The sequence below is a fragment of the Branchiostoma lanceolatum genome, chromosome 16 (genome assembly GCF_035083965.1).
Source record: "Branchiostoma lanceolatum isolate klBraLanc5 chromosome 16, klBraLanc5.hap2, whole genome shotgun sequence".
NCBI classification, from domain to species: domain Eukaryota; kingdom Metazoa; phylum Chordata; class Leptocardii; order Amphioxiformes; family Branchiostomatidae; genus Branchiostoma; species Branchiostoma lanceolatum.
The window spans coordinates 4,044,646-4,060,291 of NC_089737.1; the positions used below are offsets into that span (position 1 = coordinate 4,044,646).

The following is a 15,646-nucleotide window of genomic DNA, read 5'->3' on the forward strand; positions in this document are numbered from 1 at the left end:
CCAGTGCAAATAGCAAAATCTGAAAGTAGAAAAAAAGTGACGATTTTGCATAACTTTCATGCAAAGTGACAATCTTCTTTAAAACGAAGTGTATCCCTTTCTGGATTGTTTGAAGTTCGCGTTTGAATAAGTGCATGTAAAATTAATGGAAAGCGACTTTCAATACCACCAAACTGTACATGTAACGTTACAAGTAATACAATACATGGGGGTTCACATACTCACGTACAACATAACACTTCTCCGGTATCTCACAGTGAAAATCAAATTGAAAATCATCTGTCGAGCCTTGCCCGCCTACGACACAATTAACTCCTTAACTTACCCGGGAACAATCGCCTACATAAAAGCACTGACCTGTCACATCCACTTCTTTAACAGGTGCACTTGAACTTCAGCCGGGGTACCTCAATTAACTTGTTGTTCATGTTATTTAAAAACCTGATTTTTCTTGTCTTCGTCAACTTGGATCTAGACCAAAAATAGATGCTAGGATGTAGGAAGATTCAAGTCTAGCAAATTAAGTACGGATGGTAAACATATGTACGTTGTCTGATGTCTATATTCCTACGTTAAGACTATAGAACCCCCCCCCCCCTCAAGGCCAACGTCCCGGACCCCGAGGTCACGCGAGACTTACACCGCGAGATTTCACCTGCTGCCCCAGCGTGAATTTTATACCATGTCTCATCATAAAATTGACTATAACATGTATCAGATGTTTAGCCTGAGGGAACACTAGCCTAATTTTGGTTGACAAGTATATAATCGGAAATTCAACTGCCCCTTATGTCAAGACGGACTGCGTATAAATCTAAAAAATAGGAGCTATGGAAGGCAAAACAGAACTAGAGAGGCAACATTTGCGGGCAAATACAACATATTTCACCCATCATCGCCTTCCCCATGCAAAATGTGATCAATCACACACATAATGAACCATTCCATAGACACATCAACCGAAAAAAATGGATTACCAGTCCAAAATTCAATTTTTGAAAATGCAAGATGCAAGGATGGCCTTTTTTGATAATCAAAATGCACATTTGTGGCTTCGCTACCATGATATTTAAACCAAATGACCAGAAATTTGGTATGGAAATGCCTCTGATAGATACTCACAGGTCTTTCTTTGCAATTCAGCATAATCAAGTCCCTAGCTTTCTATTCGAGAGAAAACTGGTGATGGCTGGTTAGATAGCACACGCCGTGACGGTATGTAGATCAGACCGGTTCTCTCCACACACACACATACACATTCACTCACAATCTTACCATTTTTGTACTTAAGAGCAAAAATGCAAACATAACACTTTGAATCTTGAGAGTTTTACTTAAGCACAAAATTGAAACTTAACACTTGTCTTCTCCCATTCTCTTATTATTTCCTCTATGTAGATACGAATACTGCGAGTTGAATCATTTCCATGTCAAACCACAAAATTATATTACATGAAGATTACATTGCAGAAAATCTACATTCATGTCAAAATATACATGTTTTCGGAATTGGCTGCAATCTATTAGTAGTATATCCTTTTCTGGCTGGCAGGGTCTGCCTGCTTCTTCCACAGGCAGTTTCTCATGGATACCGAACAGTCAATGCAAAATATTTCAGAAACATATTCAAGGAGCGCCTTTAAGGCGATTTTCTGTCAAGCGGCAAACAATAAGAATCTTTAAGAAACTTGAAACATATTCAAAAATAAAAGCAGACTTTCATATGGAGAATCAGTATACAATGTAAGTAGCCAGCTGATACTATCTACCATTAACAACATTGTATAGCCTGGAACCTTGCTGCAGTTTGTACTAGATTAGAACAAGTAGCCAGCAGTATTTTGCCTTACATTGTACCTGTTACAATTGTTGTGCAATAAACTTTAACTTGACTTGGACCATGATCTGCTTCTCCTCTCTGGTGGGGTCTGGAGGATAGAAACAGAAGAGTGAGATTTAGCATTTCAATACAGAGCTGAAACACTGATTAAAAAAACTATAGACAGATATGGAATCTGTTCATGTGTCCAAATAAACATGCATGATTCCAGAATTACTTACAATCTCGTGTGGATGGCTGGGGCCAGATTTGTCTACTTCCTCCAAATGTGGTTTATCGCGGACCAGGTTCTGCTTCTCTACAGGAGGTCCCATCTAGAGAACACAAACAGGAGCGCAAGATTTAGCATCACAATGCAGAGTAGAAACATTCATCAACAATATATTTTGACCATACTTATAGTATGGGCAAAATGTAATTAAGAAATTACATTCATTTGCAAACTGTACATATTGTCTGTTGTCAGAAGAAAACATTACTTAACATTTAGTTGTGTTGGAGCAAGGAGGTTTTATAAAACCTCTTTGGTTGGAGATAATCTTCTCTTCGATGTCCATGCCAGACCTGTCTCTACATCTACATGTACGTGTAGTGACAGAAGACAACAGGCCCTACCTGTTGTGTGCCACGAGCATAATCTTTCAACTGCCCCTTATCATCTGAAAAGAAACAGAGACACTTCATTCATTCTTGTATACATTACTGTACATCTCTCAAAATGCTTTTCAATGGGAAAATGATACGAAATATGACAATGACAGAAATATGAAAACACTTACACATATTGTAAGGAAAATAAAGCCAAATGACCTGAGATTTGTTATAACACTCTAAAAACACTGCAAATGACAAATTGGCAGTAACAATAAAGTATTGACACGAATGGTTCTTAATCTACAAGGCTTCCAATCATGGAACATCCACCAAGCTCCCCCTTAAGCAGGTCTTCCCAATGTTCCCATCCCCCACTGAATGTGCCTGGTGGGAAGGTGGGAAGCTGGTACAAATATGCCATTCACAGGCTTCCACTTACCAGGCTCCCCCTTGCCAGGTCATTTTGGCAAGAGCCAGAGCAGGACCCTTAGTCCTTCCCCATCCACCTTGCCACCACCAAATGTACCGGGTGGCAAGGGCCGGTATGCTGGCACAAATATCATTCTCTGGCTCCCAGTTATGGAGCACTCACCAGGCTCCCCCTTGCCAGGTCATTTTGGCAAGAGCCAGAGCGGGACCCTTAGTCGTTCCCCATCCCCCTTGCTACCACCAAATGTGCCGGGTGGCAAGGGCCGGGACGCTGGCACAAACCTTCGACTCCCCAGTTACCTCTAATTCCTGCTCCTCCCCCTCCTCCCCTCTTACCTCTAATTCCTGCCTACCAGCTGGGTTCTCCAATCTTACCTCTAATGGCTGCTCATCAACTGGCTCCTCACCTCTTACCTCCAATACCTGCTCGTTGGCCAGATCCTCTCCTCTTACCTCCAATTCCTGCTCGTTGGCCAGATCCTCGCCTCTTACCTCCAATACCTGCTCAACAGCCGGTTTCTGTCCTCTTATGTGTAACTCATGCTTGTCGACCCGATCCTTAATTTGCTGCTTTGCCTTCCACTCATTCAACCTCTTCATTGGTTTCTTACTCTTGCGTCTTGGCATTTCTGCTAAAAAAATGAAAGTACCAGAATGTACATTCTGAAAGATTGCATACACATGGTAAAAGTTTAGAACCTCTCCGAAAATTCTAGTTTCCAACTAAGCTCCTTGCATACTAAACATCACAAAGTACATGTATCCACAATAATGACATTCCCTATGTCCTTGAAAATGTAGTGGCTTGTGTGGCAGTTTGCCAAAGTAGCCCCCCTCCCCAAAAAATCTGAGGAACACAGAAAGACGTCACCATGAAAACAAAATAAATCTCCAGTTTATAACCATCATGAAACCGAAATGATACAGAAACCTCTATCTTAAGCTAGTCGTTTGTAACGGAAGACCGATTTCATAGCTACTAAAGTCTTGCATGTTACGAAATAAAATGTCTGCTATAACTACGATAGTCAAGTCAAGTCAAGTCAAAGCCTTTATTTTACTTCGAATGCTTGTTCGGCCATAATATTGCCGCTTTTCGACAAGGTCGAAGTGAAACGGAGGGGCAGGAGTCACGGTACAAAAATAAACTTAACGTAAAGTTAACGTAACCGATATCAATACAATCATGGAAAATACATCAAAATAAATAGTTGAATAAATAATTAGATAAATAAATACATGAATACATCATAGTACATAATTAAGTCATTAATCCGTTATCCAGTCCATATTTGCACTCAAGGGCTAATTATGTATGATCCAATAGGTATTTGTATACGTATTAACACAACAGAGTGCCGAGCACATAATTTCTTACCTGATAAAATTGTCCGCTATCTCTACGAAGTAAATGTTACTGAACCGTTGGTTCTTGAGTTAGTTTATAGAGGAGAGCGTAGTTGGCCGAAGACTCTACTCTTAGTCTACTCTACTCCACCGTACAAAGTCCGACAAACGAAAATATGAGTGGTTCCATTCCAATTTTGCTCAATTTGAACACAGCAAAACGTAACATACGAAATGTGACCACGAAAAGAAATACATTTTATTTATCTATTTATAAAATGAAAGGTAACCATTATTTACTAAAAATGTATGAAAAAAATCCAGGGTAAGGCCCAAAAGTGTCTTTGGTCGTTTCTAACGGAAATTGGGGATTTATTCCAAAAACGATGGTGTAGCACTTGCCTGCGGTCACTTGTCACTTGAATGGAAAATTCCGTCGTCTGCAGCGGGCGAACGTGCAGGTTATGAAAACAACAAAATGTAATACGCACATATCATATAAAAACGTGACTACAAATTTATCAATATATTCATCAATTAAATGTCAAGTAACTATTACTTACTAGAAATGTAAATATTTTCTGGGTGGCGGTTGTTTTTATTAGGGAGAACGGTAAGTTTATTCCGAAAACACTACGACGCTGGTCCTAAGCACTTGCCTGCGGTCCCATGAATGGAAAATTACAGAGCGGGCATTTTCAAATGTGTTTACTAAACGAAAGCGACACAAAATATTTAGCGTTATCAATTACCACAAACATCTCTATACGTAAGATAACAATGTAGGGAAGGAATTCGGGATATTAAAGCACTTCTTACCTGGTAACGTTAGTACTTTCTGCTATCTGACGATAGAAAAATGTTGGTCGTGACGCAGAGTGTCGTCTGCTAGCGTACTAGTGATGGAAAATTCCGCAGAAGCTTTCCAACCGACATGCAGCGGGGGGATGTGTATGCAAGTTCGACAGCAAAAGGTGTTGAACCCGGCGTTATATCCTTTTTATCTATATTTTATGATATTATAAGTACTTTGACATATTTGTTTAGGCATACATTCCTATATACCTTGTTCTTACCCTATATCAATAATGATACATTCAACTTACTCCCCCACAATATCAAAATGGACGCGTCCGCATGCCGCGCGCCTATTAGTATTGAAAGTGACAGAAGTGGCAAATATTGTCAAAAAAGCCCAAAATAGATCGTTTTGAAGATATGTATGCCAAAAATGGGAATGTAGTCCTTGAAATATTTGTTCAAGCCACATATACAGAAAATTTCAGGTCATTCGGTTGAAATACCAGGGCGCAGGAGGCCAAGATATGCTAAAAATAGCCTAAAAACCTCAATAAAATCACTTTCAAGGTCAATATCAAAAAAAGGAAAAGAACGCACATTGGTTTTTGCCTACATTACCTCTGTACCAAATTTCAGGTCATTTGGTCAAAAAATGACAGAGATGAATCGATTTGAAAATTTGACAGGAGGAGAAGAAGAAGAAGAAGAAGAAGAAGAAACATGAGAGAAAACAATATATTCCACCATACTAGGTATGGTGAAATATAATCAAAGAGACTATTTCAAATCGGCGTCACGTCTAATGTTACAGTTTGGCACACAGACCCCAGCGATGGCAACATGGGGCGCCATTCGCGACCTTCACTCGTCATTTACGTAACAAATCACTTTCTATCAGAACTACTTTTTCAGAAGTAGAATCATCAAGACGGCTCAGGGCAAGACAGCAATGTTATGAACTACAGTACTGGAACAGGTGGTTGATGTATCCTTCAACATATATCCTTCAGTACATTTTGAATGGTAAAGGCTAGTGGCTGGTTGGACTGAGGGCTGATAGATTTATGTAAAGACCAGTATAGTTCACTGGTCATTGACATGTATATATGACTTTTGTATAAAACTTAGTGGCGTCGAGGTGGCGCAGTGACAGGGTGTTTAGCCCAGACCCTAGAGGTGTTGGGTTCGAACCCGGGTTCTTTGTGCCGTTGACGTTGCCTTTCCCCACTTCACTCAGGTGAAAATAAGTACCTAGATTCGGTTAAGGACGTCCCTCGGATAGGACGATAAATAGAGGTCCCTCGTTCGAGGAGAGCACATTAAAGAACCCACCACACTTATCGAAGAGTAGGGGTCCTTCCCGGTGTGAATGGATCATACGAATCTGTCCGGATATGCAGCTTGTACTGTTTAGTACAAACCTGGTATGGTGAAGCGATTTGTCGGGTAGGCAATCCAAACTGCAGACTACCTCTCTGGACCAAGCTGTGTCACATATTGCAGAGAATGATGACAGATGGTCAAAGGTCACTGATTTCATTATCGAACTCGAACTCGAACTGGGGATCCAAAATCTAGTCATTTCGAGGTCTCACAAAGACCTAGCCACCTACCAAATATGAAGACGATTCATCCAGGCATTCTCAACTTATCGTGTACACAGATGGAAGGAAGGACATACACAGGGACAGGAATGATGATAGGCGGTCAAAGGTCACTGATCTCATTAGTGAACTCTAATACTGACTGGTCAGACGACACTGAGACAAAATAGCAAAATCTGTCCGCTAGACACCCAAGGTCAAAAGACCTTGCCCCTCAACCTGAAATTGTCTGCTCCATAGACATTACTGACAGAAATGTGACATGAACGTGATATTTCAAAGCAACAAGACGTAAATTATAATCACATAGGTGCCTGGGGGTCAGAATGACAAAAAAAAAATGCTATGCTTGACTTCTTGCAAGCCCTTCATCTCTTTCTGTGATAACTCTATGGAGATACTGTACTCCATAACTGGTTGCATTTTACCTTTACTCGAAAGAGTCTATTTTGTCCTCTCTGCAACTAGAGATTTGCAGAGAGGACGAAGAAGCCACTACATTAATAGTAAAGTAGAGTTTACGGTCAAGTAGGATGTTCTTTCAGTGTGGCTTTAAAAAAAAAAACAATAACACATGATAGAGTGTGTGTGTTTGGATCTAGGCTCTCAAGATCATGTGAAAACTCGCTCAAATGGAAACAATCGTCTGACAGAATTAACAGGTGTCGTCTGGGTACATTTTGGCGGGAACAAGAATGCAGACGGCGTTCTTTGAAGGCGGGATGTGATTATAATGATATTGCGTGAGACATTTTACCAACAAGGACTTAAAATCTAGATGAGAGAGATCAAACGGGGAGGGATTTAAGTACCAGGTGTTCAAAATGGTGGGAACGGAGAAAACTGTCGTCTGCGTAACCATGGTGACGGCTGACCGTATTGTCTCTGACGCGACACCGGCGTCCCTCATTGCACCGTGTGACACAATTTCGAGTAGGATAAATTTATTTCAAAATTGTTCCAACTTCATTTCATCTGAAAGGTCAATCACGGTCCGTTTATCGTCTGCAAAAACAAGATAAAGCAATAGATCCGCCGCGCTGACCAGTCGGCAAACGAGTAATTACGAATACAGATACAATCTCTCGCTCCCGCACGCAAACGGAGCATAAAACGTCCCTCAAAACAAGCTTCCAATCCCAAATCAAGCCATCTATAAATCGGACGTCTACTTTAAACTTTAACATATACAATCTTAAGTACAGAAAACAACACTCTAGTCCGTCAAATGAAGAACAAAGCAGCTGCTCTCCGTCACGTCTTTGCATACGATCTCTCTGATCACCCCCTCCCCCTTCGCCTCAAGGTCAACGAGGTCGTACATTTAGAGGCCAACGGCGTCCTAAAGACGAAAGGAAATCAGTGATGATGAATAGTTCTGACAAGCGCCTGTTTTATGTACTTGAATTGTTGCTGTTGCGAGGTCTTGAGATGCTTATACAATTCTCCTTCACTTTACGTTCTTATACGATCTTGACGAGTCTATGATCGCCACTCCTCCTTCCCCTCAAGGTCAACAGGGTCGTACATTAAGAGGCTAACAGCGTTCGAAGACAAAGGCAAATCAGTGTTGATGAATAGTTCTGACAACCGCCTGTTTTATGTTCTTGAATTGTTGCCGTTGCGAAGACTTAGGATGCTTCCACAATTCTCCTTTACCACTTTGCGTTTGAGCCTCTGATCACCCCCCCCTTCGCCTCAAGGTCAACAGGTCGTACATTTTAGAGGCTAACAAAGGCAAAAGCGAATCAGTGATAATGGCTAGTTCTGACAACCGCATGTTTTATGTACTTGAATTATTGCCGTTGCGAGGACTTTTGATGCTTACACAATTCTCCTTCACAACTTTGCGTACGAACGAGTCCCTCATCGCCCCCCCCCCCCATTCACCCCAAGGTCAACAAGGTCGTACATCTAGAGGCTAACAGCGTTGGGAGACAAAGGCGAATCAGTGATGATGAATAGTTCTGACAACCGTTTATTTTATGTACTTGAATTGTTGCAGTTGCCGGGTCTTGAGATGCCTACACAGTTCCCTTTTCAGGCCACTTTGCGTTGTCCGATCACCCCCCTCCCCCTTCACCTCAAGGTCAACGAGTCGTACATTTTAGAGGCTAACAAAGGCAAAAGATAATCAGTGATGATGACTAGTAATGACAACCGTCTGTTTTATGTACTTGAATTGTTACCGTTGTCGGACTTGGGATGCTTACAAAATTCTCTTTCACGACTTTGCGTACTTACCGCCGGAGTCTATGATCGCCCCCCTCCCCTTCATCTCAAGGTCAACAGGGTCGTACATTAAGAAGTTAACAGCGTTCCAAAGACAAAAACGAATCAGTGATGATGAGTAGTTCTGACAACCGCCTGTTTTATGTACTTGAATTGTTGCCGTTGTCGGGACTTGGGATGTTTTCACCGCCACTTTGCGTACGTACGAGTCCCTGTTCACCCCCCTCCCCCTTCACCTCAAGGTCACCAATGTCGTACATTAAGAGGCATTAACAGCGTCTGAATCAGTGATGATGAATAGTTCTGACAAGCGCCTGTTTTATGTACTTGAATTGTTGCTGTTGCGAGGACTTGGGATGCTTACACAGCCGGGTGGAGCCATGCGACAGGAGGGTTAGGGTTGATGAAAGACGGACCACAAACGGTATTGTACTTTCAAGTACGCACTGTGCTAAATCAATACACACGTCTGGATCCTAGATCTCTTTATATAGCGTCCTTAAACTGTGATTTAAACAGAGAGTTTGAACCCTATAACCCTATATATTGACGGATTATTGTTTTTGCTATTCTCATGAGGAGAGACGCATTTTAGTGGGGGGGGGGTGACTGAAGTTGGTTCATAAAGTTGTCAAGGCCTTCATGGAAGGCAAGACCATCATGTACATGTAACTCACGATCTATGGAGTATATATTGTCGATCTCTCATAGTAAATGCGGTATGTACGCTATAAATTTTGTCAATTGGTTTTCGTGGGTCTGGAAATCCAAACAAATGCTCAAGCACTGGCGTATTTGTACAAGGGCTTTTCGACTCAACATCTTTTTCTTCGCCCTGACAGCCCACTTTTCTTCTAAAACAAATCGGGTAACAGGAGGCACAAAAGGCGATCCCAAGGCCTGCAGGAAGGTCAGGGTTCCTTCAACATGTCGTCTGCTGCGAAGGAACACATCTGTGGAACCTGGTCAGGTCAGGGTTGAGACATGGACGTAAACATGGGAACGAGCCAGGGAGCTAGCCTCCTTCACAGACTTCTTGGAGCGCCTGCGTTAATTCTGGGGGAGCGCTTATTCGCGAGTTTTGATATGAGATGAGGTTTTCTAATGCCGACGGAGACAGTTTCGGAATTGAGGCGTGGCGAAACTGTCTCCAACGGCACAGGAGAACCTTATCCCATGTAGAAAATCGCGAATCAGTGCTCCCAAAAACATCAACGCCGGCGCTCGAAGAAGTCTGCAAAAGAGCCTACCAGGCAGCCATATTACACGTAGTTCAAACAGAATGTGTCCTGATAACCTAAAGTCGTCTACGGTTGTTGTGTAGTGCTTTTCGAAGTAAGCTTGCGAGGAAATGTAAGATACTATCGAGGGTATTGACATCATGAGGATATTACTGAATACATATTAGATATTTCGTATCCAGGAGAATTCAATACAAAATATCTGTATAGTTTTAAATTTGTGGACTTACTTGCGTTAAAGAAGCTAGAGCTACCAATTATCTGTTGATTGTCCTTGGCCTCAGCGCCATTTTAAAGAACCCTAACCCCTTAATGAAAATCCTTAATTGGCCTTGAGCGAGCTACCACGGACCGATACAGATACAATCTCTCGCTCCCGCACGCAAACAGAGCATAAAACGTCGATCTAAACATGCGTCCATAGCCAAATTAAGCCATCTATTTATCAGATGTGTGTTTTGCATTTTTCGGGCCTGCAAGTGATAAAATAACTACCAATTATTTGCTAATTGACCTTGACCTCAGCACCTTTTTAAACGGCCCTAAAGCCCCCCTCTCACTGGACCAGCGGCACGGCGTCGATGTGTCCTAAACTGGATTTGTGTTACCCCTGACTTTATAATAAAAACATTATTTAAAACGTACAAGTATGACCAAAACAACAACAAAACACACAAAAGATCCGTTCTTTGTCGATGAAATTAGTTGAGTGCTTTGTCAATTCGATCAGCCACAGCGACGCCGCCAGCGTGCCGTGGGTCCAGTGAGAGGGGGGGCTTAACCCATTCAAATCTTTTACCAGAGCGACGGCCGGACTCTACTATTCATGCACGTGCCCCCCTTCCCTCTTTGCTGTACATTGACGTGTGTACTAGTTGTAAGAACAGTCCCTATACACATAGGGCAACTCGTAATACTGGGGAGAGACTGAGATTTACACTGTTTATTTGTGTGGACTGGACAGACGTTCACTAGTTACTGTCGTAATTTGAAACATTTGTTATTTTTCTGACACTGATTATCCCACCTTTCACCCCTACTAACATGTCATCGAATCAACTTAATGAAAAGCACATTAACTCCAATGGTGTTGAGTGCCACAGGGTTAAACGCAACCTTTCAAATCATCACTTGAGCTAAGGAGTGGGCTAAGGATGGTAGAGTCGTGGAAATAAAGAAAAAAAAATGCAAAGGAAGCAAAAATGTAAAACTTCAGCAAAGAGATACAGATTGTGATAAAACATAAACAAACTGATCTGAAAAAAAAAAGCACTGAAAAAATACTACTGAAAAAATAGATTGAACTCCCTTCTTTACCATAAAGATGTATTCATCGTTGGTTTAGCGACTGTGTTTAGGTACTTTCAGAACAGACAGTAACAGGTGAACGCTTAAACACCACATGCCTGACTTTTGTTTTGAAATGAAAACCTGAAATACAAGCTTCCAATGCCCGCCTTTTCAGGACGTTTATGCCCCCCTCCCAGCCTACTAAAGCCCAACGTATGACCTGCTATTGCTTATTAGCGACTCCCCGCAGCGCCCCACCCTCGCCCAATTACACGGGATTTAGATAAGAAATCCGACAATGATATCAGAGATGAAACCGGAGAAATAACGCTTAAGTCGACTGCCAGGACCTGACAGCCAAGAACTGCCTCCGTACCATTTACACAGACCTGACCACAAACCACTGGGTCTTTCTCAGAAGGGGGATAGAAAACAAGAGCCTCGGAAACACTAGAATTACTTAAAATTGTGACAAGAGAAGTCCTGGGCCCATTTGCATAGGCATCAACAGATCTTCAGACACAACAAAACACCAATTGAAGTGCATGAAGCTCTTAGTAAAGGTCTTAAATAGTTGTCAAAGAACACAAAGACGCTGTGTTCCCTTGTGTAACGTTACGACTCGCTGAAATAAACATTGCACCCTTTTGATGGTCGCTGCACTAACAATTCTAACATCCTCTTAACCGAGACCGGGGGCGACACAGACATCGACATGGCGAACAATGGAGGTTGCACTCACATCCTTTTGATGGTCACTCTATTCTACTAACACCCTTTAACAGGGACGGGGGTCGATATAGACTTCCAACAACCTTTGACCTGTTGCTGACGTCACATATGCATGAGGTCTGTCCATGGCAAAAGATACGAAAACCGGAAGTCTTCCTGCAGTACCAAGGTCGGTCACCAGGCTTGAAAACCGGGTCCACAACACCTAACTTCATACCAAGTATCATTTCAATCCATTCAAAGCATTTTACGTTATTCCACCGGACACGCACGCACACACGCACACAGAGTGAAAACTATACCTCCATTTTCTACTTATACGGTAATAATGAAAATGCCCATACCACTGCCAATCCAACGTCCTGCTCCCGTCTCTTGAGTGACGCTCCGTAACAGGTCAGGATCAGACAGGCGCTGAAGCTCAGCATGGCGCCGACTGCTGGGGAAACAAGAATGTCGGTCAGGTGGGGTTGATAGACTCAGTGGTTGATTGAAGGAATGAATAACTCGTTGACCTTGTCATGAAATACGCCATTTGAGCAAATTGTCAAGAGGGACTGGTTATCATCATTCCGTTTTTCCGGAGATATATTGTTTTCGAGCTGTTTGTTATCTCCATGAAAAAATACTTCTTCATGGGGATATTGTTTTGCGTGCGTTTGCGTGTGTGATTGCGTGTGTGTATGTTTGTGTCACCGTATGCTTAAAGTCAGCATAACTGAAGAACGTGTAGATGGATTGTAATGGTATTTGATATGTGGGTAGGTGTTGGGAGTAGACAGATCAAGGTCGATTTTGGGCCCCCTGGTATGTGTCACTGGAACTGCAATGGCGTATTTGTAATAATCTTCTAAGGAGAATAACTGAAGAAAGGAACAACAGATTTTCATGTCATTTGGTAATGCAGGTAGGTTGGACGGAGATGTACACAATGAATTGCAAATTATGCAAATTGGGACTGAATTTACATAAGTAATAAGGGATATTTTTTGTGTTGTCGTGTGTGTGCAAATTTGTTCCCGCTGGCCCTGGTTTAGTCTGCAAGGTTGGCCTAGATGGCGGAAGACGGTGTAATTGGAGACTAGCAGGAATATTAATATGCAAATGTTGATTTTTGGCCAGGGCCCAAAGTTGTTGCCGCAGACTTGTTTTAAGATTAATGATGCAACTGATGATTCTAGCTAGGGAAGTTTGATAATTAATTAAATAATCGATCGTTTTCAGATTTAGTGGCTTGTTAGTTAGTTGGTTAGTTTGTTGGTTGGTTGGTTAGTCAAGAAAGAAACTCTGGGTATCACGACCAGCCTGTAAGTGCACTCAACAAGAACAAGTTACTCAAGTCAAAGTTTCCACAGGAATACAGGCCTTGCTTATGTCTTCTCACACATAGATAGTTTTGAGATTTATCAGGCCATTGTTTCAAGATTCAGATAAAAAGAACACGCAACACAGATATCATTCCTTCCTCGGGGTAAGTAATTCCTTTCACACACCCCTCCCCCACCTCCTATTACCAAGGCAACAGCTTGGAATCTTCCACAACGCGCTGAGGTAATTATCGTCTGATAGTCTCGTTCCCAGGGCCTATACCTTTGACCTTGAGGGTCAACGCGCGTTTGATTGGACAGCTGTTGGAGAAATTCCTTTGTTTCCTTCTCAGCACGACAAATAGACCGTGTTTGCTTCAAGGAGGCTTGCTGGGCGTCTTTAAGATCTATAAATCCCTTCGGCACTTCTGAAGACAACCGGTTTATACTGTGTGTATTTGCCTGACAAATTACCTTGTGTAAAGGCCTGTAAGAATGAAGTGAAGTTGTCTGGACGCGAAAATTATTGGGATTTTGCGGCTCAGGTAATGACTAACAGGTATGTGGCAAGTACAAAGCTTCCAATCCAGCTTTAAATGTCATTGCAGGGCAAGATTTCTTTCCCCGATTAACGGATCAAGAATTCTTGTTAGAACATGGATTCCAGAGGATATGAAGACAAAATCCTTTTTCATAACAACACTATGTAGCACGTCTTGTATACATAGACAAAGGGGAATGACAGCAAGGAGGACCACACCTAGAGCAATATGTAACAAACCACCAGACTTCTCAAACAGCGTAGGTGTATGTCTCCTTTGTCACAGTGTTAACTTTACCCCCTCTCATTTTTCTCGCACCTGGACAATTATGTATGTCTCTACTAGACCAACCGCGCCGGCTATAGGGAGAACATTTGCCGGGGGACTTTGGCCATGGAGGGTAACATTCACAGCCGCAGTTTTGGACCCTCTCTCCGTAGACGACTCCTTTCATACAATTGACTCTATTTGGCCAATTTCTACTATTTTCCCAGCGACCCGTGGAGTCTGGTAGAGCCTATAGTATGCTAGTGTCGCCAAGGAAGTGAAGAAAACTTTTGTTGACTTTTCAGCCTTTGGTCTATCTTTTCACAACCGCCATTGGAATAGTTTCTGTAGTCCAAAGACGACTCAGATAAACCGAATGGTGAAGATGTCTTGTCAGACTAAGCAATAGACAAGCCCTAGGCTTTGACGGATGATACTACGACACCCATCCAGCTAGTTAAAAAGAAGATAGTTCGTGCAAGACTTAATCCTTTCCATAAACCACCAACTTGGATTCAAAACAGTTGCTCTTAAAATCGCTTACCCGCTGGCTTTGGGAGACCATTGTGTATAAATCTCAGCCTCGCTTTCTTTGAGTGTAAAAAGCCCCTTGCTTTCCGTAAACTTAATCATTACAGGGCGGTATGTATTACAACCCTTATCGACCCAACACGCCTGACTTATTTTTCAGATGTTAATGTTACAGAGCTATCATTCAAAGATACCCTCCCTCCATTATAAGATTAGAGCAACCTCCTTGATTACAGGCAATCTAGAATGAAACCTATGATTATTTTCATTTATTTTATCGTCTGCAGACATCTGAAATAAGTCTGGAAGTTTAGTCTGTACAAAACATTTCTTTTGTGATCATGTGTGCAATTTTGCCCGTGGCAGTCTACTATTGTGTTTACGTTTTGCCTGTGAAAAACCTGTATTTTCATCTAGACGTAGGGTTTCGTCAGTGAGACGCGGCGCAGACGATAGAGGAAGACAGTCTTTTTTGGCGGGAATGACGTCACGATCAGACGACAGTACAACATCACAGACCGACAGCAGCTGACAAAGCACTCGTAAAAGTGGGTCAATATCTGAATATTCGACCTAGAAACACGAATCTGAGGCTACACAAACATTCCTCACTCAGAATCTGAGAGAAAAAAAGGGCGGGAAAGCCACAAGCTTTCCTCTCACAAAAATTGGCGGGAAATTGACTCCAGGCAGTAGAATTAAGCGACTTTAATCTTTTCACCCAATTGCCCAATTACCAGATATGTGACATTTATGTGAGGAAGTTATTGTCTCAGTGAGGTATTTGTACTGCCATCTGGCGGGAAATTGTCTGTTTTTATGTCTTACACAGTCTTATCATGACTCTGTCTTAAAAAGACACAGGGTGTTAAAAGATTTATATGATACT

General features: G+C 42.1%; 2 protein-coding genes across 4 annotated transcripts in view; both read right to left on the reverse strand.

Moving 5' to 3' along the window:
• LOC136422025 (matrix metalloproteinase-20-like) overlaps positions 1-15,646 on the reverse strand; it is a 52,185-nt gene that overhangs the window by 33,769 nt on the left and 2,770 nt on the right. The window contains exon 2 of one of the 2 annotated variants that reach the window (XM_066409640.1): positions 12,455-12,546. In XM_066409640.1, coding sequence (XP_066265737.1) covers positions 12,455-12,538 — 84 coding nt within the window. In that variant the 5' untranslated portion in view covers positions 12,539-12,546. Of the gene's footprint in view, positions 1-12,454; positions 12,550-15,646 lie in introns of both variants that reach the window. The other variant, XM_066409641.1, reaches the window with a different exon arrangement.
• On the reverse strand, positions 847-4,429 carry LOC136421876 (uncharacterized). 2 transcript variants are annotated; one of them, XM_066409444.1, is made up of 5 exons: positions 4,242-4,429; positions 3,271-3,492; positions 2,456-2,499; positions 2,062-2,154; positions 847-1,928 (listed from the first exon to the last, which is right to left on the reverse strand). In XM_066409444.1, the coding sequence occupies exons 2-5, from the start codon at positions 3,488-3,490 to the stop codon at positions 1,884-1,886; spliced, it is 402 nt and encodes a 133-aa protein (XP_066265541.1). In that variant the 5' UTR covers positions 3,491-3,492; positions 4,242-4,429; the 3' UTR covers positions 847-1,883. The 2 variants fall into 2 exon arrangements, with proteins under 2 accessions (XP_066265541.1, XP_066265540.1); XM_066409443.1 differs by having other exon boundaries at positions 3,271-3,495; positions 4,242-4,428.